The sequence below is a fragment of the Entelurus aequoreus genome, linkage group LG01 (genome assembly GCF_033978785.1).
Source record: "Entelurus aequoreus isolate RoL-2023_Sb linkage group LG01, RoL_Eaeq_v1.1, whole genome shotgun sequence".
Classification (NCBI taxonomy): domain Eukaryota; kingdom Metazoa; phylum Chordata; class Actinopteri; order Syngnathiformes; family Syngnathidae; genus Entelurus; species Entelurus aequoreus.
This window is the reverse complement of record NC_084731.1, coordinates 95,675,736-95,703,065: the sequence shown is the minus strand read 5'-3', so window position 1 is coordinate 95,703,065 and position 27,330 is coordinate 95,675,736. Positions and strand designations below refer to the sequence as shown.

The 27,330-nt window shown below is 38.9% G+C and overlaps 1 protein-coding gene across 5 annotated transcripts in view; it reads right to left on the bottom strand.

Moving 5' to 3' along the window:
• Positions 1–27,330, bottom strand: part of tns1a (tensin 1a) — a 223,821-nt gene that overhangs the window by 39,217 nt on the left and 157,274 nt on the right. For 4 of the 5 annotated variants that reach the window (XM_062062313.1, XM_062062330.1, XM_062062340.1 and 1 more), the window contains 6 exons: positions 20,490–20,617; positions 20,360–20,420; positions 20,200–20,275; positions 19,990–20,119; positions 15,152–15,217; positions 13,191–13,322 (listed from right to left, as the gene is read on the bottom strand). In XM_062062313.1, coding sequence (XP_061918297.1) covers positions 13,191–13,322; positions 15,152–15,217; positions 19,990–20,119; positions 20,200–20,275; positions 20,360–20,420; positions 20,490–20,617 — 593 coding nt within the window. The remainder of the gene's footprint in view (positions 1–13,190; positions 13,323–15,151; positions 15,218–19,989; positions 20,120–20,199; positions 20,276–20,359; positions 20,421–20,489; positions 20,618–27,330) is intronic. The other variant, XM_062062321.1, reaches the window with a different exon arrangement.

The window sequence follows — 27,330 nt, the reverse complement described above, 5'->3', positions numbered from 1 at the left end:
ACAACTAGCATTAACTATGGCATAGAACAAACACGAAACTGTGGCATGAAACAACCAGCATTAACTATGGCATAGAACAAACACGAAACTGTGGCATGAAACAACTAGCATTAGCTATGGCATAGAACAAACACGAAACTGTGGCATGAAAAAACTAGCATTAACTATGGCATAGAACAAACACGAAACTGTGGCATGAAACCAATAATGACGCCAGGGCGACTGACTGGCAAAGGCAGGCTTAAATAATGTCTCTTGATTGGAAACAGGTGCGCGTCCCGAACACCAGAGGCAGGTGAAAATCATAAGTCGCCATGGTAACTAAAACAATCCCAGGTGTCAAACAGGAACTAAAAGAGTCAAAATCTAACAGAACATAACAAAAACATGATCCGGACCACGGATCATGACAAAAACACTGCAGCTGTATTTCGATACTTTTCAATACTTTTCTAAATAAGGGGCACCACAAAAAAATGTCATTATTGCCTTTATTTTAACAAAAAAATCTTAGGGTACATTAAACATATGTTTCTTATTGCAAGTTTGTCCTTAAATAAAATAGTGAACATACTAGACAACTTGTCTTTTAGTAGTAAGTAAACAAACAAAGACTCTTAATTTAGTCTGCTGACGTATGCAGTAACATATTGTGTCATTTATCATTCTATTTTGTCAAAATTATGAAGGACAAGCTGTAAAAACGGATTATTAATCTGCACACAAATGACTTGTTCCAGGAGTCATTTTATGCCATGACGATACCAATATTTTAGTACCAAAATGTATTTCGATACTTTTCAATACTTTTCTAAATAAAGGGCACCGCAAAAAATATTTAATTATTGGCTTTATTTTAACAAAAAATCTTAGGGTACATTAAACATATGTTTCTTATTGCAAGTTTGTCCTTAAATAAAATAGTGAACATACAAGACAACTTGTCTTTTAGTAGTAAGTAAACAAAAAAGGCTCCTAATTTAGTCTGCTGACATATGCAGTAACATGTTGTGTCATTTATCATTCTATTTTGTCAACATTTAGAGGGACAAGCTGTAAAAATGGATATATATATATATATATATATATATATATATATATATATATATATATATATATATATATATATATATATATATATATATATATATATATATATATATATATATATATATATATATATATATATATATATATATATATATATATATATATATATATATATATATATATATATATGTGTATATACATGCATATACAAGATATTGTGACGATAAAAAATATCGATATAATCATAGTAGTATCGACTAGACACGCTCTTGTACTTGGTATCATTACAGTGGATGTCAGGTGTAGATCCACCAATGGCATTTGTTTACATTCAAGGTGCTAGCTTGCTGTTAGCAATTAGCTATCGTATTCTCCTATAGTGTGTAGTGAAGCATGTTTAGATATTCCTCGTCCTGCAGTGATAATGATACTTGTAAGAAACATACTTTATTTGTCGCCATGGAGGCGAGGATTAGTGATTTAGAAGTAGCTAAAGTACTGCCGAGTGCAATTGGATGTTCGCCGCTAGCCAGCTAGCCATGTCTTAAAGGCCCAGTACCGGTCCGTGGATCGATTAGTACCGGGCCGCAAAAGAAGTAAAAATAAAACAAATATATATACAGTATATATATATATATATATATATTTTTTTTTTATTAAATCAACATAAAAAACACAAGATACACTTACAATTAGTGCACCAACCCAAAAAACCTCTCTCCCCATTCATTCACACAAAAGGGTTGTTTCTTTCTGTTATTAATATTCTGGTTCCTACATTATATATCAATATATATCAATACAGTCTGCAAGGGATACAGTCCGTAAGCACACATGATTGTATTTCTTTATGACAAAAAAAAACAAAAAAACACCATGCCTACCGTCAAGCATGGTGGTGGTAGTATTATGCTCTGGGCCTGTTTTACTGCCAATAGAACTGGTGCTTTACAGAGAGTAAATGGGACAATGAAAAAAGGAGGATTACCTCCAAATTCTTCAGGACAACCTAAAATCATCAGCCCGGAGGTTGGGTCTTGGGCGCAGTTGGGTGTTCCAACAGGACAATGACCCCACACGCACGTCAAAAGTGGTAAATGAATGGCTAAATCAGGCTACAATTAAGGTTTTGGACTGGCCTTCCCAAAGTCCTGACTTAAACGTGTGGACAATGCTGAAGAAACAAGTCCATGTCAGAAAACCAACACATTTAGCTGAACTGCACCAATTCTGTCAAGAGGAGTGGTCAAAAATCAAACCAGAAGTTTGTGGATGGCTACCAAAAGCGCCTTATTGCAGGTAAACTTGCCAAGGGACATGTAAGCAAATATTAACATTGCTGTATGTATACTTTTGACCCAGCACATTTGCTCACATTTTCAGTAGACCCATAATAAATTCATAAAAGAACCAAACTTCATGAATATTTTGTGTGACCAACAAATATGTGCTCCAATCACTCTATCACAAAAAAATAAGAGTTGTAGAAATGATTGTAAACTCAAGACAGCCATGACATTATGTTCTTTACAAGTCTATGTCAACTTTTGACCACGACTGTACTCCGCACCATTGTTCAAAAAGTCAGTTGACACAAGTAGTGTCTAAAAAAACCCACATTGACTGGCTGTTTGTTTTGACCAAGGTAAAAAAGGCAACCTCTGACGACCGACACATACCACCTCTGTATCTAAAAAACCAGCACACACTCAGCGTAATTGCCCGTGCGTGTTATGTGACACATGCACACGCTGAACGGGGGGTGGTTGGGGCGTCAATGAATCCCGCGTGGCCTGCGATCTAAAGTGTGCTTTGAATTTTGGCCCCCACCGCGATTGTGTTTGACACCCTTGCCCTAGGTGTTATTTGGCCTTTCTGCTCCCTCTTTACCCATGGCCAGAAGCGACCCTTCTCTGTCTCCTCAGCCAGTTCTTTAATGGCTTTCTGACACCTGGCTACCGTGCAACCACATGTCCTGCAGTAAGCGGATGGTTGAGGACCAGACAAATCCATCACACTTGCATGGGTCGTGTGTACATTTTCCACCCGGCCGTCATGCACCCTGCAGCCATGTCTGCATACTCTAATCCAGACCTGGGCATTCTGCGGCCCGCGGGCCACATCCGGCCCTTTGTGCGTCCCTGTCCCGCCCGCGTGAGGCCAATCATAAATTACAAAATAAATTTCAAAAGGTATCTATGTCGAGTGCGCAATACAACGGTGCTGCTTTTGTTTTGAAAAGCGTTATTTGTATTACTTCCGTGTGGACGTATGCTCGTGAACAGCGGCAATCACAAATTACAAAATAAATTTAAAAAAACATCTATGTCGTGCGTGCAATACAACTGTGCTGCTTTTATTTTGAAAAGTGTTATTTATGGGCGTATGTCCGTGTGTAACCTGTGAGTGAAGGTGCACAGCGACAAGTGATGCCCGGTTACCCCCGAGACGCTAAAAAGAGAAAAGTTGATGACAAATGCCGTGTTTTCAACAAGACATGGACTGCCAAGTATTTCTTTACAGAAATTAAAGGTAAAGCCGCGTGCTTAATTTGCGGTACACAGGTTGTTGCGTTTAGAGAATATAATTTGAATCGCCACTACACGACGAAGCACAAGGAAAAATACCGGAATCTGTCTGATGAAGCGCGCGCAAGGGAGGCTGATGCGTTGATGGTAAAACTGCAAACCCAACAAGGACTTTTTTGCCAAATATCACACCCCCAGAGATGCAGCTGTCAGGACAAGTTTCGTCATTTCTCACAAAATCGCCAGAAAAAGTAAGGCGTTTTCTGACGCAGAGTTTATTATGCTTATTGGACTCTGTTGCGCATTTGAGAATGTGTCACTCTCCCGACGCACTGTAACGAGGCGGGTTGAGACCATCGCTGGAAACTTGGAGCTTCAGCTGAAGAACAGAACGGCCGACTTTGACTGTTTTTCGCTGGCTTTGGATGAGAGCTGGGCGATGTACGTGACACCGCCCAGCTGCTCATCTTCTTACGTGGGATAACTGCAGACTTTCAAATCACGGAGGAGCTGGCAGCCATGCAGTCAATTAAAGAGACAACCACAGGTAATGACTCGTTCACATAGGTAAATGCGTGTTTGGACATGTTAGGACTGAAATGGGACAAGCTGGCAGGTGTGACAACAGATGGTTGTCCAAATCTGACGGGGAAAAATGTTGGACTTTTAAAGAGGATGCAGGATAAAGTGACAGAAATGGACATTTTTGCATTGTATTATACATCAGGAAGTGTTGTGTAAGACAGTGTTAAAAATAAAAAAACATCAAAAGCAATCTGCTTTTGTATAAAGTTAAGTTAGGTTAAATGAAATTATTATTATTATTACTATTATTTATCTTACGGTATATCAAAAATAATTTGAGCAAATATTGAAATATTGTCGGTGTGGCCCTGCAGCAGTGCTCGGGTTGCGGCCCCAGGTAAAAAATAATTGCCCATCCCTGCTCTAATCTCTAATGACTGATTACCTCACCTAATTAGGGCACGCACACATACACAGGTTCACATGTTAATGTAAATGAAACCTCTGATATTCGAATCTAGCTAGCCTCAACCAGAGGGAATGACAGTGGGGACAGCTACACGTTAGCAAGTAAGAACAGAAGCCAACCATTAAGCTTGTGGGCGGCCTTTTTTTTTTGCTGGCTCCTAGTGCATAAGTCGTGTTATTGAGCCTAACATTGTTTGTGGACAATAACAATCGCAAGGGACCCTAACAGACTTTTGAAAATGTGAACGAGACAGAAATAAGGGGGAGTAAAGTTGTCTTGTGGGCTGCCAAAACAGGGCTGGCGAAGAATGCCTTGTCTGTCCGTGTTCCATGTTTATTTTGTTCAACTCCCATTTTTATGGGTCACAAACACAAAGCGCATATTGGTAGGTTTAAGTACGAAAACGCACAAAATGTTAATATGAATGAAGAAGTAGTATGTGTGGTGGTAACCCTGATGACGCCAGTTGTACATTTGTTGCCATTAAGTCTCACTCCAAGGTTTTCTCACAAATTGGCAGCCTTGTGTATATTGTATTATTATGTTGTATATCTTACACTATATTGCCAAAAGTATTTGGCCACCTGCCTTGACTCACACACTGCAAAAAGTCAGTGTTCAAAAACAAGAAAAAAAATATACAAAAATTAGGGGTATTTTATTTGAACTAAGCTAAATTATCTGCCAATAGAACAAAAATATTTGGCTTGTCAAGACCAGGGGTCCCCAACCACTGGGCCGCGGCCCGGTACCGGTCCGTGGACCGATTGGTACCGGGCTGCGGACCGATTGGTACCAGAAAAAATATATATATATATGTATACAGTATATATATTTTTTTTTAATTAAATCAACATAGAAAAACACATTTCATACATTATATATCAATGTAGATCAATACTGCAGGGATACAGTCCGTAAGCACACACGATTGTATTTATTTATGAAAAGAAAAAAAAAAAATGAAAAAAAAAAAAAAATACCCCCCCCCGGTCCGCGGGACAAATTTTCAAGCGTTGACCGGTCCGCAGCTACAAAAAGGTTGGGGACCACTGGTCAAGACTTTCCAAAACAAGTAAAATTAGCTAACCTCAATGAACCCAAAAATACCTTAAAATAAGTATATTCTCACTAATAACAACTGTACTACTATATGAGTACGTGTTTTCTATTGTTTCATTGAAAATAAAACCGCAAAGTCCATTTGGCTGTCATCTGAGACACAATTGTGTCAAAGTCATGATTTTTTTTTCATGCTTGAAATAAGAAATGATTACTTTAAAAAAGTAGTTTTATACTTGTGATTGTGAGCCTTGTGATTATACTTGTGATTGTGAGATTGTGTAAAACTAATTTACTGTTCTTAATGGAAAGGCAACAAGGCAAGCGCTTGTTACTCTCGGGGTCTCCTAGCCGCTCAGGCAAATCATATGGTCTAAAAATGCATATTTCCACGGATAACATGACATCATCGCGCCAAGTGCATGCTCTTTCAGTCAATTAGTGCGCATATATACAGCCCGGCCCCCGGCCAAATTTTTTTTTATTGTAATTTTGAAAAATGTATATGAATGTGCATGAACTATTTCTGTTCAAAATTGTTTGAAATTTCACATGTTAAATGTTTAAATAATAACTGTCAGTTTACTGTACTGTGCCAACTGTACTACTATATGAGTACGTATTTTCTATTGTTTCATTGAAAATAATTCATTGGCTGTCATCTGTTTTAATTATGAGACACAATTGTGTCAAAATCATGATTTTTTTTTCATGCTTGAAATTAAAAATGATTACTTTAAAAAAGTAGTTTTATACTTGTGAGTGTTGATGACACAGCTTTGCAACAGTTGATATTCTAGTTTCAAGCACGTTTTACTCAATACAGGTCATCAAATCTCAGCAACAAGCTGTAATATCTTACTGAGATCATTTAGGACCAAAACCCTTAAAACAAGTAAAACACTCTAAAATAAAATCTGCTTAGTGAGAAGAATTATCTTATCAGACAGAAAATAAGCAAATATCACCCTTATTTGAGATATTTCATCTTACTTAGATTTCAGTTTTTGCAGTGATATGAACTTGAAGTGCCATCCCATTCCTAACCCATAGTCCCATTGGTCCACTTTTTGCAGCTATTACAGCTTCAACTCTTCTGGGAAGGCTGTCCACAAGGTTGTGGAGTGTGTTCATAGAAATTTTCCACCATTCTTCCAAAAGCGCATTGGTGAGGTCACACACTGATGTTGGGTCGAGAAGGCCTGGCTCTCAGTCTCCGTTCTAATTCATCCCAAAGGTGTTCTATCCGGTTCAGGTCAGGCCAGTCAAGTTCATCCACACCAGACTCTGTCATCCATGTCTTTATGGACCTTGCTTTGTGCACTGGTGCACAGTCATGTTGGAAGAGGACTGTTCCCACAAGGTTGGGAGCATGGAATTGTCCAAAAATGTTTTGGTATCCTGGAGCATTCAAAGTTCCTTTCACTGGAACTAAGGGGCGAAGCCTAACTCCTGAAAAACAACCCCACGCCATAATTCCTCCTCCACCAAATTTCACACTCGGCACAATACAGTCCGAACTGTACCGTTCTCCTGGCAACCTCCAAACCCAGGTCTGTAGCAACTGACTGTACAGAAAGTGGCCGACCATCCGCTGACCCCTCTCTTGTCAGTTTACGTGGCCTACCACTTTGTGGCTGAGTTGCTGTTGTTCTCAAACTCTTCCATTTTCTTATAATAAAGCCGACAGTTGACTTTGGAATATTTAGGAGCGAGGACATTTCACGACTGGATTTGTTGCACAGGTGGCATCCTATGACAGTTCCATGCTGGAAATCACTGAAAGCGGCCCATTCTTCCACAAATATTTGTAGAAACAGTCTCCATGCCTAAGTGCTTCATTTTATACACCTGTGGCCGGGCCAAGTGATTAGGACACCTGATTCTGAACATTTGGATGGCGGGCCAAATACTTTTGTGCAATATAGTGTATGTTTTACAATGACATATTTTTACTGACTCAGGGTGAATTAAAATGTATTTTCTGCGAGAAAAAAAAGGGCCTATGCTTGTAGGGAGAAAAAAAAGCATGAATGGGCGAGTTTTCCCATAAATAAAACTGTACTGTACGCTCTTGGGCTGTTTGCCGGCCCCACCGTGGCCTTCTGACTGCTGTGACATGGGGGTCAACAGCTGCTGGGGCGCTCGGCTATTAGCAGAGCAAAGTCACGCTGACACGCACGCTCGCATTCCAACGAAGACCGCGAAAGACTAAAATATGATGATGAAATGACAAAAGGTGGGCGCGAACAAGCCGCGCTTGTTGTATGACCTCGAGCGCTTGCGTGTCAGTATGAAATGAACACGATTCCTAATCCCGCAAACACCTTTTAAAGACCGCCTTTTTTTAGGGGGGAGCTCTTTTAACTCCGTGTCCAAGGTCAGGGTTAAAAATGGCGCTACACTGCAAAAAGTCAGTGTTCAAAAACAAGAAAAAAAAAAGAAAAAAAATGAGGGGTATGTTATTTGGACTAAGCTAAATTATCTGCCAATAGAACAAGAAAATTCGGCTTGTCAAGACTTTCCAAAACAAGCAAAATTAGCTAACCTCAATGAACCCAAAAATACCTTAAAATAAGTATATTCTCACTAATAACAAGTGCACTTTTCTTGGTAGGAAAAAAAAAGAGACCTTTTTGCTCAATATGTTGAAAAATATTCTTAAATGAAGTAAAGGCTAGTGCCATTATCTTGACATAATGATATGCGCTCGGCATTACATTTCTTGAAACCAGCAAACTTATACTAAAAACTAATTTATTGTTCTTAATGGAAAGGCAACAAGGCAACCGCTTGTTACTCTCGGGAACTCCTAGCCGCTCAGGCAAATCATATTGTCTAAAAATGCATTTTTCCATGGATAACATGACATCATCGCACCAAGTGCGTGCTCTTTCAGTCAATTAGTGCGCATATATACAGCCCGGACCCCGGCCACATTTTTTTTAATTGTAATTTTGAAGAATTTATCTGAATGTGCATGAACTATTTCTGTTCAAAATTGTTTGAAATGTTACATTTTTAAATATTAACTGTCAGTTTACTGTACTACTACCGTAATTTCCGGACTATAAGCCGCTACTTTTTCCCCTCGTTCTGGTCCCTGCGGCTTATACAAGGGTGCGGCTTATTTACGGCCTGTTCTTCTCTGACACCGACGAAGAGGATTTCGGTGGTTTTAGTACGCAGGAGGAAGACGATGACACAATGATTAAAGACTGACTATTCATATACCGGTAGGCTGGTTATTTTGATAACGTACAGGCGAGCACTTTGTATTACTTTGCACCGTTGTATTATTTGTACTCTGCACGAATGCTGTTCGCCGTGTCAAAGATGTGAAAGTTTGATTGAATGATTGAAAGATTTATTGTTAATAAATTGGACGCTTTACGTTCCCAAACAGTCATCTCTGTCCCGACAATCCCCTCCGTGGTAGCAGGAACCCCTATATACTACGGTAATTACACATCAAAACCCTGCGGCTTATAGTCGGGTGCGGCTTGTATATGGAGCAATCTGTATTTTCCCCTAAATTTAGCAGGTGCGGCTTATAGTCAGGTGCGGCTTATAGTCCGGAAATTACGGTATATGAGTACGTATTTTCTATTGTTTCATTGAAAATAAAACAGCAAAGTCCATTCTGCTGTCATCTGTTTTAATTATGAGACACATTTGTGTCAAAATCATGATTTTTTTGTTCATGCTTGAAATAAAAAAAAATTACTTTAAAAAAATAGTTTTATACTTGTGAGTGTTGATGACACAGCTTTGCAACAGTTGATATTCTAGTTCAGTGGTTCTCAACCTTTTTTCAGTGATGTACCCCCTGTGAATTTTTTTTTAATTCAAGTACCCCCTAATCAGAGCAAAGCATTTTTGGTTGAAAAAAAGAGATAAAGAAGTAAAATACAGCACTATGTCATCAGTTTCTGATTTATTAATTGTATAACAGTGCAAAATATTGCTAATTTGTAGTGGTCTTTCTTGAACTATTTGGAAAAAAAGATAGGTTTTTATTTATATTTATAAAGGATTTTTGAATTGTTGCTATTTTTAGAATATTAAAAAAAAATCTCACGTACCCTTTGGCATACCTTCAAGTACCCCCAGGGGTACGCGTACCCCCATTCGAGAACCACTGTTCTAGTTTCAAGCATGTTTTACTCAATATAGGTCAGGGGTCACCAACCTTTTTGAAACCAAGAGCTACTTCTTGGGTACTGATTAATGCGAAGGGCTACCAGTTTGATACACACTTAAATAAATTGCCAGAAATAGCCAATTTGCTCAATTTACCTTTAACTCTATGTTATTATTAATAATTAATGATATTTATCTTTGTGGAAACACTGATCATCTTAATGATTTCTCACAATAAATATATATAGAAACAGATAAATATCAATATCCAACACTTTATTTTTATATTTTCTCTAAGTGCACATTTTTCAAATTGAACATTTTCAAATGATCACTTCTAAGACAGTCTTGTGAAATCACAATATCCCATTTTAACTAGCTAGCCACTAACATTTTTGAACAAATCATGAATAACTTTGCACCATGTTTGTACAAATAATAACTCATGTAAAATACAAAAGTCAACTCTCAAATTTATAAATAAATCATGTCACACTTTGAACTGGACACCAAATCTGATATCTGTTTCTTTGTCAGTTAGTGAAGACCAAGTCGTTAAAATATTTTATTGGATTTTCAAATTCTATTTGAGTTTTGTCTCTTTTAGAATTACCGTAATTTCCGGACTATAAGCCACACCTGAATATAAGCCGCACCAGCTAAATTTAGGGGAAAATACAGATTGCTCCATATATAAGCCGCACCCGACTATAAGCCGCAGGGTTTTGATGTGTAATTAGCGTAGTATATAGGGGTTCCTGCTACCACGGAGGGGATTATCGGGACAGAGATGACTGTTTGGGAACGCAAAGCGTCCCATTTATTAACAATAAATCTTTCAATCATTCAATCAAACTTTCACATCTTTGACATGGTGAACAGCATTCGTGCAGAGTACAAATAATACAACGGTGCAAAGTAATACAAAGTGCTCGCCTGTACGTTATCAAAATAACCAGCCTACCGGTATATGAAAAGTCAGTCTTTAATCATTGTGTCATCGTCTTCCTCCTGCGTACTAAAACCACCGAAATCCTCTTCGTCGGTGTCGGAGAAGAACAGGCCGTAAATAAGCCGCACCCTTGTATAAGCCGCAGGGACCAGAACGAGGGGGAAAAGTAGCGGCTTATAGTCCGGAAATTACGGTAAAAATGTCGAGCAAAGCGAGACCAGCTTGCTAGTAAATAAATACAATTTTAAAAATAGAGGCAGATCACTGGTAAGTGCTGCTATTTGAGGTATTTTTAGAACAGGCCAGCGGGCTACTCATCTGGTCCTTACGGGCTGCCTGGTGCCCGCGGGCACCGCGTTGGTGACCCCTGATATAGGTCATCAAATCTCAGCAACAAGCTGTAATAATATCTTACTGAGATCATTTAGGACCAAAACCCTTAAAACAAGTAAAACACTCTAACATAAAATATGCTTAGTGAGAAGAATTATCTTATCAGACTAATAAGCAAATATCACCCTTATTTGAGATATTTAATCTTACTTAGATTTCAGTTTTTGTAGTGTAGAAGGAGTTCTGAACGCCGGCCCAACACTGCAAAAACTGAAATCTAAGTAAGATTAAATATCTCAAATAAGGGTGATATTTGCTTATTTTCTGTCTGATAAGATAATTCTTCTCACTAAGCATATTTTATGTTAGAGTGTTTTACTTGTTTTAAGGGTTTTGCTCCTAAATGATGTCAGTAAGATATTACAGCTTGTTGCTGAGATTTGATGACCTATATTGAGTAAAACATGCTTGAAACTAGAATATCAACTGTTGCAAAGCTGTGTCATCAACACTCACAAGTATAAAACTACTTTTTTAAAGTAATCATTTTTTATTTCAAGCATGAAAAAAAAAAAATCAGGATTTTGACACAATTGTGTCTCATAATTAAAACAGATGACAGCCAAATGGACTTTGCTGTTTTATTTTCAATGAAACAATAGAAAACACATACTCATATAGTAGTACAGTTGTTATTAGTGAGAATATACTTATTTTAAGGTATTTTGGGGTTCATTGAGGTTAGCTAATTTGACTTGTTTTGGAAAGTCTTAACAAGCCAAATTTTCTTGATCTATCGGCAGATAATTTTGCTTAGTTCTAATATCCATCCATCCATCCATCTTCCTCCGCTTATCCGAGGTCGGGTCGCGGGGGCAGCAGCCTAAGCAGGGAAACCCAGACTTCCCTCTCCCCAGCCACTTCGTCCAGCTCTTCCCGGGGGATCCCGAGGCGTTCCCAGGCCAGCCGGGAGACATAGTCTTCCCAACGTGTCCTATGGGTAACATATTCTAAGTAACAAAGACTCAATTTAGAGTTTTTTGGTAAGGTTTAGGGTTAGAGGGTTAGAGTTAGTGTTAGAGGGTTAGAGTTAGGGTTAGGGTTAGGTTGTATAATAAGGCCATGCAGAATAAGGCATTAATAAGTACTTAATAACTAATTAAGAGCCAATATGTTACTAATTTGCATGTTAATAAGAAACTAATTAATGGTGAATATGTTTCCCATACTAAAGTGTTACCTAATTATTTTATTGAAGTAATTTGTATTCTACTTTTTATCCTTAGTTATGCAAGATTTTATTTAGTTATATGTAATTATTATTTATTTACTGTATATACAAAAAAAAATCATGATGCCGAGCGCATATCATTATGTCAAGATAATGGCACTAGCATTTACTTCATTTAAGAATATTTTTCAACATATTGAGCAAAAAGGTCTTTTTTTTCTACCAAGAAAAGTGCACTTGTTATTAGTGAGGATATAATAATTTGAAGGTATTTTTGGGTTCATTGAGGTTAGCTAATTTTACTTGTTTTGGAAAGTCTTGACAAGCCAAATTTTCTTGTTCTATTGGCAGATAATTTTGCTTAGTTCAAATAAAATACCCCTAATTTTTGTTAGTTTTTTTCTTGTTTTTGAACACTGACTTTTTGCAGTGAAAAAAAAATTAAAAATCTGCAAATGACCTGTGATGACTTGACTGGTTGTAAGGTCTAATTCGTATTTCACATTTATTTACATTCTCAAGCGCATGCAACAACACGTACGTGTAATTATTCCCTGAGGGTCAATAAACACTTCTGAAATACCAGCCTGATCTATAATTATGATTTATTTTTATTTTTTTAAAAAGCCTATGCAGCCGGTGTAAAAACCATAATCTACTCCGCTTTTCCGAGAAGCTCAAGAGACTTAAATTCAAGAAATGATTAGATAAGAGGTATTCCTGTGGAGTAGCTGTTCAAACAGGGTCAAATTTGCAAGTGATGTAATTCTAGTTGACCTTCCCGAAAAACAGCAATTACCACAATGGCCCCTCTGAGCAAGTCCATAAAAATCAAATATCAAATGGGTATTTGCGACACAGTACGTTGGACGCGGCACTAGCTGTGTGGGTGCATACCGTGCTCTTCATCCGCGACGGCGGTGCCCTCACTGCGGTGGGTGAAGTTCTCATATGAGTCCCAACGGATCAGAGAATCCTGGGTGTTGTAGTCCACGCACACGCTCGGTCCATTCTCCAGGTGACTTAAGCCTAAGGGCAACACGGATGCATGCTTGTATTACAAGTCTTATAGATGATTGTAACGCCCTGCTTTCTGGTCTTCCTAAAAAGGTGATTGCACCTTTACAATTACTCCAAAATTCAGCGGCACGTGTCCTAACGAAGACCAGAAGGCGGGCTCACATTACACCAGTTTTAAAATGTCTGCATTGGCTCCCCGTGTGTTTCAGGATCAATTTGAAGGTTCTTCTTATGGTTTATAAATGTTTTTATGGCATCGGGCCTTCTTATCTTTCAGATTTGCTTTTACCCTGAGATCCTCCGGCACTCATCTCCTAATTATTCCAAAAGTCAGGACACAAAGTCACGGGATGGCATCTTTCCACCATTGTGGCCCCCGTCTATGGAACGGCTTGCCGGAGGACCTCAGGGCTGCAGAGAACGTTCATGTTTTTAAGAGCAGGCTTAAGACCCACCTTGATATTAATTATTGGTAACACTTTAGTATGGGTAACATATTCTAAGTAACAAAGACTCAATTTAGAGTTATTTGGTAAGGTTTAGGGTTAGAGTTAGTGTTAGAGGGTTAGAGTTAGGGTTAGGGTTAGGGTTAGGTTGTATAATAAGGCCATGCAGAATAAGGCATTAATAAGTACTGAGCCAATATGTTACTAATTTGCATGTTAATAAGCAACTAATTAATGGTGAATATGTTTCCCATACTAAAGTGTTACCTAATTATTTTATTGAAGTAATTTGTATTCTACTTTTTATCCTTAGTTATGCAATATTTTATTTAGTTATATGCATTTATTATTTATTTACTGTATATACAGTATGTATATATATATATATATATATATATATATATATATATATATATATATATATATAATGTATATATATATATATATACATATGTATGTATATATATTTATATATATATATATATATATATATATATATATATATATATATATATATATATATATATATATATATATATATATATATATATATATATATATATGTTTTAATTAGATTATCCAAAAAAAATTAAAAAATTAAAAATAGTGCTCGATACCGTGGTAGAGCGTAATATGTATGTGGGAAAAATCACAAGACTATTTCATCTCTACAGGCCTGTTTCATGAGGGGTTTCCCTCAATCATCAGGAGAAAAAATCTCCTGATGATTGAGGGAAACCCCTCATGAAACAGGCCTGTAGAGATGAAATAGTCTTGTGATTTTTCCCACACATATATATATATATATATATATATATATATATATATATATATATATATATATATATATATATATATATATATATATATATATGTTTAATTTAATTCTATTAGTCTTCATATGTCTTGTATTTTATTCTTTATCTCTCTACACATGGTTCTTACTATTTTACAAGTACTATTATTTTTATTTCCCAACGTTCCTCAGACGAGCCATCTGCCTCAGGGGTTATCGGCCGTGCTCGTGGGGGCGCTTTTGTGTCAGCGTCCTGGTGGCCGTGGTCTGATGACCTCCTGGTGCAGATGGCTCCTGTGATAGTGTTTACTCACATGTCCCCTCTGTACTCAGCCATGCAGTCATTTGTCCATTTAGTTGCATATGTGTGTATGTTGTTTGTGTTTGGTATCTGTATCCGTGCGTGCGTATGTGATAATGGGGGATACGGGTCACCGGGGTATTGTTTTTAACTTTGTAAAGCCCTTTGCGTTGCATTTCTTGTATGTATGAAAAAGCGCTTTATAAATAAAGTTTGATTGATAAGGAACAGAATTGCGTAGTGGGTAAGCGGCTCGAATATTGAGGAAAATAAGTACAAGGTGTCAGAAAAGTACCTTTGATTTTTTCTGGACCGTATGAAAAGACAAACTCCACCTTCCCGTATTCAGGAAATCTGTCATCTGCAAAAAAAAAATTAAAAAAGCACATATTTTAAGAGTGTATTCAACCTTATCCCTCAAATAATAACACATCATTTCAGTTGTCCATTGTCTTGTGTTCTTTTAACTTGCTTCCTACACTCCCCTGCGATCACCACTAGAGGGCCTCATTCTTTTTAAAAATGAAATCAACTACCTTCAACTTGAAGCTGCTGTGTATGTCAAGCTGAAAATACAAATTAGTTTTTCCAATTAAAAAATAGAAGATCACTACCACGGGCTAGCATATAAAAAAAAACAATAGTGGTTTAAAAGAACAGATTTAACAAAAAATGTCACTTACATTTACTTACATGCTGTTGCTCAGATACAACATTCAATGATAGCTAACATTATCAGCTAGTTAAATTCAGTGCATGTTGGATTTCTTGAGATTATTACGGCCTATAACCCCTGAATTTTCAGAAAGTTTCGGCGAAACCTGCGGCGTTTTAAAGCGGATTTATTTCAAGTTGTGATTTTAGGATTTTTGCTGATCAAAATATAAACTTACTTGTAGAAATAACCTGAAAAAACACATGATTTCAACCAAAACTGGAAAACAAATACTATAATTATGTTTTACTCATTTTATACCACAAAGACCTATAATAATTAATGATTAAATGTAGAAATGAACTATTTCTGGGTCCACACATTGCAGTTGCATTCTGCATCCTCATTTTATGCTTGAAAAGTGTTAGTCCATCTTAAACATTAATTCATGTTCCAACCCGTTTAACCCCACTTTAATTGATGTTGATAGCAATCTATAGCTGTATTTTTTTTTTTTTAGTAAATAAGAGACGATAATAGATTATCATCACACGACAACATCTCTAACATGTAAATGCTGGATCTCTGCTAAGTCAACATTGCAAAGGAGAATCTGTTTTTAATTGACTTACTGTGGAAAAAAATAAAGGTACCTTATTTTTCGGACTATAAGTCGCAGTTTTTTTTCATAGTTTGGCCGGGGGTGCGACTTATACTCAGGAGCGACTTATGTGTGAAATGATTAACACATTACCGTAAAATATCAAATAATATTATTCAGCTCGTTCACGTAAGAGACTAGACGTATAAGATTTCATGGGATTTAGCGATTAGGAGTGACAGATTGTTTGGTAAACGTATAGCATGTTCTATATGTTATAGTTATTTGAATGACTCTTACCATAATATGTTACGTTAACATACCAGGCACGTTCTCAGTTGGTTAATTATGAGTCATATAACGTACACTTACTCAGCCTGTTGTTCACTATTCTTTATTTATTTTAAAATGCCTTTCAAATGTCTATTCTTGGTGTTGGGTTTTATCAAATAAATTTCCCCCAAAAAAGCTAATTATACTCCAGTGCGACTTATATATGTTTTTTTCCTTCTTTATTATGCATTTTCGGCCGGTGCGACTTATACTCCGAAGCGACTTATACTCCGAAAACTACGGTAATAATAATACATTTTACTTATAGGGCGCCTTTCCAGGCACTAAAGGATAGCGTACAAAAACAAAACAATAAAATCAATTGGATAAAAACCAACAAAGCTAGATAACATTTACAGTGAATTAGTAGTCGGGAATTGGTGTGTTTTGAATCTTAACCTAAAGAAGGTCTGGTGGTAGTGAGTTCCAAAGATGAGGGGCTAAACGGATGAAGCCTCGGGGCCCCATGGTGGACAGTTTATAGAAGGGGACAGTGAGACGGACGGATGACGAGGATCTTAGTCATGCTCAGTGGTCTTGTGGTTAGAGTGTCCGCCCTGAGATCGGTAGGTCGTGAGTTCAAACCCCGGCCGAGTCATACCAAAGACTATAAAAATGGGACCCATTACCTCCCTGCTTGGCATTTAGCATCAAGGGTTGGAATTGGGGCTTAAATCATCGAAATGATCCTTGAGTGCGGCCACCGCTGCTGCTCACTACTCCCCTCACCTCCCAGGGGGTGGAACAAGGGGATGGGTCAAATGCAGAGGGTAATTTCACCACACCTAGTGTGGGTGTGACTATCAGTGGTACTTTAACTTTAACTTTGAAAGTTAAGGGGTTCTGGTGATTATCCGGGAAGCAGAATTCTGGAGAAGCTGAAGTTTGTAGAGTGACTTGTGAAGGAGACCAAACAGGAGAAGTTGGACTTGTTCATATAGGTCAGGGGTCGGCAACCCAAAATGTTGAAAGAGCCATATTGGACCAAAAATACAACAAAAAAATCGGTCTGGAGCCGCAAAAAATGTAAAGGCTTGTGTGTTATAATGAAGACAACACATGATGTAAGTGTCTATATTAGCTATATTAGCCTACTATCAGAATTACTATGTGTAGCAGGCTGACGCAAATCTTCGTTGACAGAAATGTAATATTTATTCTACACATTCCTACAACATTGGAAAACATTACTAAAACGGAGACTTTTCAGCGGATGTGACTACTTGTGTGTTCAAGTTGAAGGAAACTACAAATAAAATGACCTCAAATATACCTACAAACGAGGCATAATGATACATTATGTACATACAGCTAGCATAAATAGCATGTTAGCATTGATTAACTTGCATTGATGCAGTGACCAAGTATGCCTGATTAGCACTCCACACAAGTCAATAACATCAACAAAGCTCACCTTTGCGCGTTCTCGCACGGCATAAACAGTTTGGTGGACAAATAGAGACAAAGAAGGAGTGGCATAAAACACGTCTTACTGTGGCAGCATCAAGGAAAGTTGTACATGCAAACAAACTGCGGTGCGTTCAAGGACTTCCGAAATTAGTAGGACAAAATGGCGCGCGGCAAATACTCTCATCAGTGAAGCATGTTTAAAGTAAACAGTGGGATTTCTAACAATTAGGAAGGTTTGTGTCATGTTTGTCCTCCTACAGAAACAATATTCAAACAAAAAATATATTTGTTTCCTCATCTTTTTCCATTCTCATACATTTTTGAAAAAACTCCAGGGAGCAACTAGGTGGTTGCCATTTCTACTCGAATCAGCCGACTACGAGGAGTACCACTGGCTTATACGGCGTCCAATAGATTCCTACAAATTGTGAATTCAAATATTTTCTTTTTTCACACTTAGTATATTTTTTGCAATTTAAATTTTGACAGTACCACATAAGATATGTTTTAATAGATTGTTTAAATGCGGCAGAAAATAACCCCGTTTTGTACACTGTTGGATGTGTTTCAATGCCCAGTAGGGCGTAAATGTGTTCCTGTATAGTGTTTCTCCAGGCAGCAATGGTCATGTGGTTGACATCAGTTATGGTATTTTGAGAGGTAATCGTTGAAGTCGGACATGACTGAAGGCCTAGGTGGGAAACGCACGGCCCCGCCACTGCATTTTCATCACTCTCCGTCACACTCACTCTCTTCGCTCCCATGGTTGGAAAGTGTCGATCTCGAGCTATAATCTTACAGGGTTCACTGTGGAATTCTCTACGCCAGTGGTTCTTAACCTGGGTTCGATCGAACCCTAGGGGTTCGGTGAGTCGGGCTCAGGGGTTCGGCGGAGGTCGAGACACACCCGACTCATCGTGTAAATACAAACTTTTCCCTATCGGCGTATTACGGATACGGCAACAGCAGAAGTAATTTGCAGGTGTGTAATTCATTGTGAGTTTATGCACTGTGTTGGTTTTGTTCTTTGAACAAGGTGATGTTCATGCACGGTTCATTTTGTGCACCAGTAATAAAACATGGTAACACTTTAGTATGGGGAACATATTCACCATTAATTAGTTGCTTATTAACATGTAAATTAGTAACATATTGGCTCTTAACTAGTCATTATTAAGTACTTATTAATGCCTTATTCTGCATGGCCTTATTATAACCCTAACCCTAACCAAATAACTCTAAATTAAGTCTTTGTTACTTAGAATATGTTCCCCTAGTGTCTAAAAACCTCTAAATTAAGTCTTTGTTACTTAGAATATGTTCCCCATACTAAAGTGTTACCAAAAACAAATAGAATTGAATTCAAAGTCTCCCTACTAACCCACCAGTGCCTCCATGGAAATGCCCCCCCCCCCCTCTACCTCAAAGAACTACTCACCCCCAAATCCTCCACACCACACCTCCGCTCCGGACAGGCAAACCTCCTCCAACCTCCGAGGACAAAGCTACGAACGCCGCTCCCAGTCTGTGGAACGCTCTCCCTGACCACCTGAGGGCACCACAGACTGTGGATGCTTTTAAAAAAGGCTTAAAAACCATTCTTTTTAAAAAAGCCTCTTTTTTTTTTTAGATATATGCATACTAGTTTTAGCTATTTGGCTGTTCTAGTTGTTATTTTTATTTATTTTTTATTATCTTTTTATTATGTTTTTATTATCTTTTTATTATGTTTTTATTATCTTTTTTTTTTTTTAAATTTTTTAAAAAACATTTTAATACACTGTAGCACTTTGAGGTTGTTTACTCAATGTAAAGTGCTTTTTACAAATAAAATATATTATTATTATTATTATTATACAACTTTGTCTTGAATTTGAAAAAAAAAAAAAAAAAATGTTTTCACTAAAGAAGGGTTCGGTGAATGCGCATATGAAACTGGTGGGGTTCGGTACCTCCAACAAGGTTAAGAACCACTGCTCTACGCCAACTAGCGATGGGGAGGCTCACAATCTACATTTTTGCTCGGAACCTAAACATAACAATTAGTCGAGAGACAGAGCTAACAACGTTGAGCTTCTTGTGCGACATTCAAACTTCCAAAAACGCTACAGTATCTTAAATCTATTCATGCTACCTTTAAATGTCTCGTCCAGCTCGCTCTTTCCGAACACCACTCCGAGGTCGTGGATGGCGCACGTGTGGAACTGCACCCTGAACACAACATCCCTGTTGGGGTTTCTGTAGCGCTTGTGGTAACACTTGAGCTGTAGCCGGCGCGTGAGAAGGATGTAAGATCAAATGTGACATATAAAACATGATTTGAAAGCATGTTGGCAACTCTTACCAGGATGTCGCCCTTCAGCAGTAAGCCGGGTTCTATGGTAATGCAGATGCTCGTGCCGCCATCTCCCTGCACGTTGCTGCGTAACAACAACAACAGCAGCATTATGTCGTTAAAACAAAAGGATTTAAAGACAATAAGAGAGAAGGGGATAATTCCGTACTATATCCCCGATGTATACACTGGCTGCATCGCTTGGTAGATTTTCAGAAAGGGTCGGCAACCTGCGAGGATACAAAAAGGGAGTGGACTGTTAAACGTGCCGACACGGGTTTCTGTGACCAAATACTTGCCGGGGGTACACTCGCCTCCTTTGGACTCGAAGTTGGGGATGCCGTGCATGATGACGTGATGCAAGAACAGAGGCTTGTTGTTGATTTTGATCTGGCCGGATAAAAGTCCATTGAAGTATTGCACGTACCTGCAGCGCAAAGAGAACCGATTATAAGATTATAACGGGTAATAGGAATCTCTCTTTTTTATTTATTTATTTACAGACAAACATAGTTTTTTATTTCATTGTTGTTTCTTTTGTTAATATCAGAGTCCGTTCTGCAAAAAGTTCATCCCTAGAAGCACACATTGTATGGACGGGCGAGGTTTGTTCTCCCGGGATGCAAACAAACTATTCTGGACAAGGCTTGCAGGTAGGAACATATTTATTAATCTTCTCAAAACTCAAAGTACCACAAAAAAACGGAAAACAAGGCGAAGGCACAACGCTCTGATCGCACTTGGAGCTAAACTAACACTTAGCATGAACTATAACAAGGAAAACTTACTAGCTGTGGCAGGAACAAACAAAAACTTACGTGTACAAGGCATGAAGCGAACACTTGGCATAAACTTGGAATCGGACATGAACCGAACAATGACGCCAGGCCGACTGACTGGCAAAGGCAGGCTTAAATAGTGTCTCTTGATTAGAGCCAGGTGAGCGTCCCGAACACCAGCGGCAGGTGAAAATCATACGCAACCATCCATGGCAACCAAAACAAACAAGAGTGCACAAAAAACAGGAACTAGTGGAGTTAAAATAACAGAACATAACAAAAACATGATCCGGACCACGGATCATGACAGGGACCCAGAGTTAAAATATACATCACGATATTTCAAAATCTACCCACCAAATACCCATTTACAATTTCATTTATAAATAAAAAAAAAGGAATCTTTAAATCCACCAAACCAGACTCAATATCCTATTATTCTAATTTGATTAAAAGGTTGCATCTTGAAGATCTGTGATAATCTCATCATGCATACAGAGGTCAAGACCAACACTATGCAACTAATGTGAATTCCTCAACCATAACGGGCGTGTTTAAAGTACTAAGCATAACGTTGCGATAAATTTAGCTTAAAACGCTTTTTAAAAATGTTTAAAGATTGTGATTCTTTTATAGAGCTAGCAATCTCATTCCCGCTCATCGGGCCTCTACAGGCTATACTAAAGCGTGTACACTTTAGATCAGTGTTTTTCAACCACTGTGTCATGGCACAATAATAATAATAAGTTGAATAAATAGATGGATTTTGGTGTAGAAAAGCATATGTGTGAATGCTTTGGAGCATTCACACATTAAAGGCCTACTGAAACCCACTACTACCGACCACGCAGTCTGATAGTTTATATATCAATGATGAAATCTTAACATTATAACACATGCCAATACGGCCGGGTTAACTTATAAAGTGACATTTTAAATTTGCCGCTAAACTTCCGGTTCGAAACGCCTCTGAGGATGACGTATGCGCGTGACGTAGCCCGGCGAACACGGGTATGCCTTCCACATTGAAGCCAATACGAAAAAGCTCTGTTTTCATTTCATAATTCCACAGTATTCTGGACATCTGTGTTCGTGAATCTGTTTCAATCATGTTCATTGCATTATGAAGAAGGAAGCTGAGCAAGCAAAGAAGAAAGTTGTCGGTGCGAAATGGACGTATTTTTCGAACGTAGTCAGCCACAACAGTACACAGCCGGCGCTTCTTTGTTTACATTCCCGAAAGATGCAGTCAAGATGGAAGAACTCGGATAACAGAGACTCTAACCAGGAGGACATTTGACTTGGATACACAGACGCCTGTAGAAAACTGGGACAACACAGACTCTTACCAGGATTACTTTGATTTGGATGACAAAGACGCAGACGTGCTACTGTGAGTATGCAGCTTTGGCTTTTTTTTGCGTATGTACGTAACTTTTTTAAAATATATAAGCTTTATGAACCTTGGGTTAGGTGAACGGTCTTTTGGGCTGAGTGATTGTGTGTGTTGATCATGTGTTTGAATTGTATTGGCGTGTTCTATGGAGCTAGGAGCTAGCAGAGGAGCTAGCATAACACGTACCGTACCTACGTGCGCGTCACGTACGTAACTTTTTAAAAATATATAAGCTTTATGAACCTTGGGTTAGGTGAACGGTCTTTTGGGCTGAGTGATTGTGTGTGTTGATCAGGTGTTTGAATTGTATTGGCGTGTTCTATGGAGCTAGGAGCTAGCAGAGGAGCTAGGAGCTAGCATAACAAACACGCAGGTGTTATTATGCAGGATTAATTTGTGGCATATTAAATATAAGCCTGGTTGTGTTGTGGCTAATAGAGTATATATATGTCTTGTGTTTATTTACTGTTGTAGTCATTCCCAGCTGAATATCAGGTACCGTGAGTATGCAGCCTTGGCTGCTAAACATTCGATAACTTGACCGTATGTGCGCGTCACGTACGTAACTTTTTAAAAATATATAAGCTTTATGAACCTTGGGTTAGGTAAACGGTCTTTTGGGCTGAGTGATTGTGTGTGTTGATCAGGTGTTTGAATTGTATTGGCGTGTTCTATGGAGCTAGGAGCTAGCAGAGGAGCTAGGAGCTAGCATAACAAACACGCAGGTGTTTTTATGCAGGATTAATTTGTGGCATATTAAATATAAGCCTGGTTGTGTTGTGGCTAATAGAGTATATATATGTCTTGTGTTTATTTACTGTTGTAGTCATTCCCAGCTGAATATCAGGTCACCCCCGGCTCTCACAGCATCTTCCCTATCTGAATAGCTTCAACTCCCCACTAGTCCTTCACTTGCACTTTACTCATCCACAAATCTTTCATCCTCGCTCAAATTAATGGGGAAATTGTCGCTTTCTCGGTCCGAATCTCTCTCACTTCATGCGGCCATCATTGTAAACAATAGGGAACTTTGCGTATATGTTCAACTGACTACGTCACGCTACTTCCGGTAGGGGCAAGCCTTTTTTTTATCAGATACCAAAAGTTGCAATCTTTATCGTCGTTGTTCTATACTAAATCCTTTCAGCAAAAATATGGCAATATCGCGAAATGATCAAGTATGACACATAGAATAGATCTACTATCCCCGTTTAAATTTAAAAAATTCATTTCAGTAGGCCTTTAAGACTAATAGTTAAGGGAGAAGTCGAGCCCCACGGTCCTTAGATTTCTGTAAATCTGGCCCCCGAAATAATTTAGTTGAATATCCCTGCCTTATGCATATCTATTACTGATCATTCATTCACCTAACCCAGGGGTCGGCAACCTTTACCACTCAAAGAGCCATTTTGGCAAGTTTCACAAATTAAAGAAAATAATGGGAGCCACAAAAAAAAAAAAAAATTTTAAAATGAAAAACACCGCATACAAAGCTTAAATTGCTTTTTGCTATGTTAACCAGGGGTCTCTGACACACGCACCGGCACGCACTATAACATGAAAATGTGATGTTAGTGCGGCCCGCGAGTTTTGAATGAATGGCGCTTGATAGCGTCATACTTGCCAACTCTCTCACTATTTCCGGGAGACTCCAGAACATCAGAGCGTGATGGCACTGCTTTTGGCGCCCTCTACAGCCTGCCCTAACAGTGTACCTGCTCGACCACATGTAGAATGCTGCTTCAGCTTGCTCACGTAAGTGATAGCAAGGCGTACTAGTTCAGCAGCCACACAGTTTACACTGACGGTAGCCGTACAAAAACAACTTTAACACTGTTACGTTACAAATATGCGCCACACTTTGAACCCACACCAAAAAAGAATGACAAACACATTTCTGGAGAACATCTGCACTGTAACACAACATAAACACAACACAACAAATACCCAGAATCCCACGCAGCACTAACTCTTCCGCTCAACCGATGCACGGAGGGGGGGGGGGGGTTGATGTGTGGGGGGGTTTGGTGGTAGCGGGGGTGTATAATCTAGACCGGAAGAGTTAGGGCTGCATGGGATTCTGGTTATTGGTTGTGTTGTGTTATGTTGTGTTACGGTGGGATCTCCAGAAATGTGTTTTTCATTCTTTTTTGGTGTGGGTTCACAGTGTGGCGCATATTTGTAACGTAACAGTGTTAAAGTTGTTTTATACGCTACGGCTACCGTCAGTGTAAGCTCTGTGGCTGATGACTAAGTATGCTTTGCTGTCTCCTAAGTGCGCAAGTAAAAGTTACATACAACATGTGGCCGGGCTGGCACGCTGTTTGTAAATGCCATAGAGGACAATTATAGGGCACGCCCTTAATTTAGTAATTAGAGTGAAAATAGGATTATATTTTCCCTGGGAGTTATCTAGGAGAGGCACTGAGATCCATAAATCTCCTGGGATTATCGGGGGGGTCGTCAAGAATGCAGCTGAGCCGCATCAGAGTGGTCAAAGAGCCGCATGCGGCTCCGGAGCCGCGGGTTGCCGACCCCTGACCTAACCTAACCTAACCTAACCTATCCCATAACCCCGGAGGGTCGTTGGGGCACCACAGACGATCTGTTGACCAGCTCTCTCCATCCCTCTCTGTCCTCAGCAGTTCTCATTGCCTCAGTGAGTTTCAGGTGAGCCAATTCTCCGATGTTATCTTCCCATCTTTTCTTTTGTCTCCCTCGTTTCCTGCCACCTTGTACTGGTGCCTTGCAGGATGGTTTTTGCAAGGCCTGAGGATCTGGTGATGTGTCCGTACCACCTCAGTTTCCGCTTTATGACCGTGGTGAGCAGGTCATCATGTGGGCCGATGGCTTGGCTGATCTTTTGCCGGACTTCTTCGTTTGTGACATGTTGGGTGTAGGAGATACCCATGAATCTTCTGTAGCATCTCATCTCCATGTTCTGAATTCTCTTCTGCAGCTCTGCTGTAAGGGTCCATGTTTCACAGGCGTAAAGGAAGATCAACATTACAAGTGAGCGCTGTAATCTCACCTTTGATGCCAGACTGATGTTTGTGTCTTTCCATATGGGCTTGAGTTTTGCCAGGGCAGCAGTTGTTTGAGCACTTCTGGCATCGGACACGATTGCACCAAGGTACTTGAAGCTTGACACAGTGTCCAGTGCCTGTCCATTGACTTTGATGTCTGAGCGGATGCCATTGTTCTTCTTCTTTCTTCGGTAAGATGTTGTTTCGGGAGCTGACTTTCAGTTTGGTGTTTTTGATGTGTTCCTTGAAGGAGAGGGTGCGGTCCAGGGTTACGCCAAGGTAGACAGGGTTGGTACAGTTCTCAAGAGGTGTTCCAGACCATTTGATGTTAAGAGGTCGGTTCGCATCCCGGTTCCTGAGATGGAACGAGCAGACTTGGTTCTTCGCAGGGTTTGCGTGTAGATGGTTTTGCTCGTAGTAGAGGAGTAGCTCATCTAGGGCTGAGGTGAGATTTGCTTCTACCGCTTCAAACGTACTCTGGAGGTGGTATCAAGCCTTTCAACTAGACTGTCAGACAGACAGACAGTCTAGTTGAAAGGCTTGAAAGGCATTCATTCACATCATACCCTTTACATGTTGATTTTGTTTCCTTTTATTTTGGCATTTAAACGTTGCTCACTTTATAATGCAATACACTTTTATTTTAAATCTAGTACAAGCGCACAGTTGCAAACGAGCACATCCTACTCTTAATGTCGCACATTCCAGGCATTACCAGGCCACTCTGGGGGGCGTAGATCCTTTTATCAAAACGGAAAACAGCAGCACAGTCGAGGAGCCGCCAATAAGTGCACTGTTTTATGTTCATCCCCTGTCCCCCTCTTATTCTCCTCTCTTGCATCTCTTGGAAAATTCCTCAGATTCCTCAATGTGCTCAGAAAAAACTTTAATGGCTGTGATGACATCATGCCAGACCGTGGAAAACACGCAGCGAGCTCCCTTGGGACGAGTGGAATCTCTCAAATAAACGGTAGATGGATGCCATGATGTTTTCACACAATTATCCCAATTCGGACTTAATTGCAGGGCAGAAAAAAAGCATTTCCTGTGCAAAAAAAACCCAAAAAACATTGCAAAAACCAAGTGAGGTAACAACCAACGTTTCCTCTAAGGTGCGCGCGTGTGCAATTGCGCACTGCTCAAGCGTCCTCTGCGCATGGCAAATCTATGCCACGCACAAAATCAAATAAAAAAATAAGCGCATAACAATTTTCGACACACGGACACGACAGAGAAAACAGTTTTCGTCATCATTGTTCAAATATTGTAACGTGACGCTTTGAGGACATGAATTCCATCCATCACTTTACTGAGCAAAACCCTTTATTGTCGGCCATAAACACATCACCAAAACATTAGTAAAAAAAATTATATCTAGCAAAAGTGGTCATTTTCTGCAGTACAAACCAGACCAAAAGCAACTTTGTTATATCAACAGCAGCCGCTCGCTCTTTCTCACTTGCGCCAACACATGCACATATGGCACTTAGCCAGTGATGTGTTTACAGCAGGGGTGTCAAAAGTGCGGCCCGGGGGCCACTTGTGTCCCGCAGCTAATTGTTTACCGGCCCGCCACACATTCTGGAAATACTATTGTAAAAATAAAAAAGAACATTAAAAAAAAAGTGGAATGAGGTGAAATCTAACGAGAAAAAGTTGCAAAGTTGACACAAAAGCTGCCATGCAGGCTGTTTTTTTTTTTCTTTTGTCTTTCTTCATTTTTCTTTTTTTGCCATTGCTCAAAAAAAAAAAAAAGACAAAAAATCCATGTTATAATGAATTATTACTTCAAATATTTCACTTTAAAATGTTTTATGTGGTAAATATTGCATATTTTGTGTAGCTGCCATATAAAAACATCAACGTTTTCTTTGACAAAAGCGCATAAAACAAACAAAATAATAGTTCCAGCATAAAATGGACAGATATATCTGAAGTT